Genomic DNA, 2500 nt, shown 5'->3' with positions numbered 1-2500 from the left:
GTACGTGTAGTGTACGTGTATGTGTGTGTGTGCGCATGCGTGTGTGCATGCGTATGCGTAAGCGTATGTGTATGCTCATGCCCAATTCTACAGAAACATACCATCTACAAAATCTTCCCTCACGTTATCACTTACAGTAGTGAAGCATAGCAAGTCATTGAAGGCAGCAACAATATATAAAAAACAAACAAATAAAAAGAATGAAAATAAAACACCATCTTTTCGACAGGCACTGAACTCACACTTAACTCTACGTGATACAAAATATATGATGATATGATACAGTGTTTTAGGACGGAATAAGAACCTGTTATATGGTGAGAAAGGGATATGTCGGCCAGGTACTGTGTCTGTGGTGTATCCATCTTCGTGTTTTATTCCTTTCTCTGTATTGCATTTTCTTCTTCTTGCTTTCTTCCTTTTGTCCTTTTTAATGAACTATATTAAAATGTAAAAAAAAAAATGTATGTTGATGAGTTTAGAAGACTTCATTTTTTAGATATATATATTTTTTTTCCATACTTATATTGTTTCTTGATTTTTTCTTTCTTTCTTGTCAATATCATGTTTTCACAAGATACAGAAAACGTCAGTGGTGGAGGAATATCTCTCTCCTCATAAAAAAATATACATACAAAGTCATCACTCGAAATCACTGCAGCTTCCTCATAGTTCAACAAATCACTGTCCGAGAAATCGCTGACACTCACAGTTTCCTCATAACTTTGTCTTTTTTTTTCTCTCTCCTTTTTTTAGTCCAACAGCCACCAGGTACTTGCTGCTAGAAACGTGTCCTTTTGCACCTTTGTGTATATGGAAAACACATCGCTAACCGAGAAAAGCAATATGATACATTTTTTCTTTTGTTTTTTTTCCGTTTATCATGTTTTATAATACGTCTTTTGCTCACTTATAACTGTAATGTTTGGAGTATACATTACTTATATACTATAGTAATTACACACGTGTTTAGTTGTTTTTTTCCAGACAGATCAATATACATGAAAAACAGGATAAAAGGCTAACAAGTCCATATACATAAATATTACTTATGTGTGTATGTAACTACATACATACATACAAATACATACATACATTATATATATATATATATATATATATATATATATATATATATATATATATATATATATATATATATATATATATACATACACACACACTCACACACAATGTATGTAATATAACACAGGTATAAACAGATCCTGACGCACAGCCCCACACTGAAGAATCAGACGTTGGAGCATGGGTTGCCGTCCTCATCCACGAAGTCGCCCACCATGGACAGCGTGGGCGGCTGGGCGGACGCAGGCACGACGGTGAGGGTCGTGGGCTGGGCGACGGAGACGACCGTGAGCGTGGGCGACTGAGTGGCACTCGGGGACGAGTCTATGGGCGGAGCTTCCCAGTACTCTCCCCCCTCATCACGCCCACGGGAGGCCCCCCTGTGGGACAAAGCGAACTTTAGTGGGCGAGGAAGAGGTCGTACTTGGAGAAAGAAAAGATTTTTTTTTCAGGTCATTCACTTTGCATATCAAAGTAGCTTTACAGGATATCCTCCGAGTCATGCAGTTCATAAATAAAAAAAAGTCTCCCCTAAAAAAAAGCATAAAAACACGCAAAAATCAGTGAAAAAGATAATCCCTTTTTCTGTCATGTCATTCCGTATGCATATCGCGGATCAAAGCTGCACTGCACGATGTCATAATCAATCTCATACAGAGTCATGCAGTTCAAACAAATATATCTAAAAAAAATAATCCCCCAAAATACATAAATCCCCATACAATAAAGAAACACCAACATGCAAGCAGAAGCAATCGACAGCTCACACATGCAGAGAAAACGGAAGCCAAAATACTCGACGAAACATTAGGGTTAAATAAATGAAGATCTCAGCCGAGGCTCCAATTCAATCGCTAAACACATCAGGCAGGACACATGCACTCACCATCATCGGCAGTCCTTCTGCTGTGCCAAAGATACACCAAGACACTTAATTTCATGTGTCCGGATTCGTCAAAACTTCGGCCTGGTTGAATACAGTAAGATATCTAAGCAACTTGGGTACAGGTAATTTACAAAATACAGGTACTACAAAGTGCACACACTTATATACGTACATACATGCATAATCACACATACCACACACACACACACACACACACACACACACACACACACACACATACATACATACATACACACACACACACACACACACACACACAACACACACACACACAGAAGCAAGCAAAAATACTAACAAAATACAAGCAAAATACTCGATAGCGACTTTACCTCAAGACCCACCACACCACGCTTATTTACAATCTAAATTACAGCAGCGCAAAGCAAGAATAAAACACTACTGCTTTTCCTAATCCACATATTTATTACAACCTAATATATTATCAGGAAATCGCTTAAATTATAGGAGGATACCTTTCATCTTTTAATATTGTTAGGTTAGGCTAGT

At 37.7% G+C, this 2500-nt stretch overlaps 1 protein-coding gene across 1 annotated transcript in view; it reads right to left on the bottom strand.

Annotated features, from left to right (window-relative positions):
• Positions 1–1157: 1157 nt before the first annotated feature.
• LOC119595786 overlaps positions 1158–2500 on the bottom strand; it is a 91220-nt gene continuing 89877 nt past the window's right edge. Inside the window, exon 14 of the mRNA XM_037944950.1 lies at positions 1158–1466. Coding sequence (XP_037800878.1) covers positions 1253–1466 — 214 coding nt within the window. The 3' untranslated portion in view covers positions 1158–1252. The remainder of the gene's footprint in view (positions 1467–2500) is intronic.

Source organism: Penaeus monodon, chromosome 36 (assembly GCF_015228065.2).
Source record: "Penaeus monodon isolate SGIC_2016 chromosome 36, NSTDA_Pmon_1, whole genome shotgun sequence".
NCBI lineage: Eukaryota > Metazoa > Arthropoda > Malacostraca > Decapoda > Penaeidae > Penaeus > Penaeus monodon.
The sequence above is the reverse complement of the archived record's forward strand: the minus strand, read 5'-3'. Positions and strand labels throughout refer to the sequence as shown.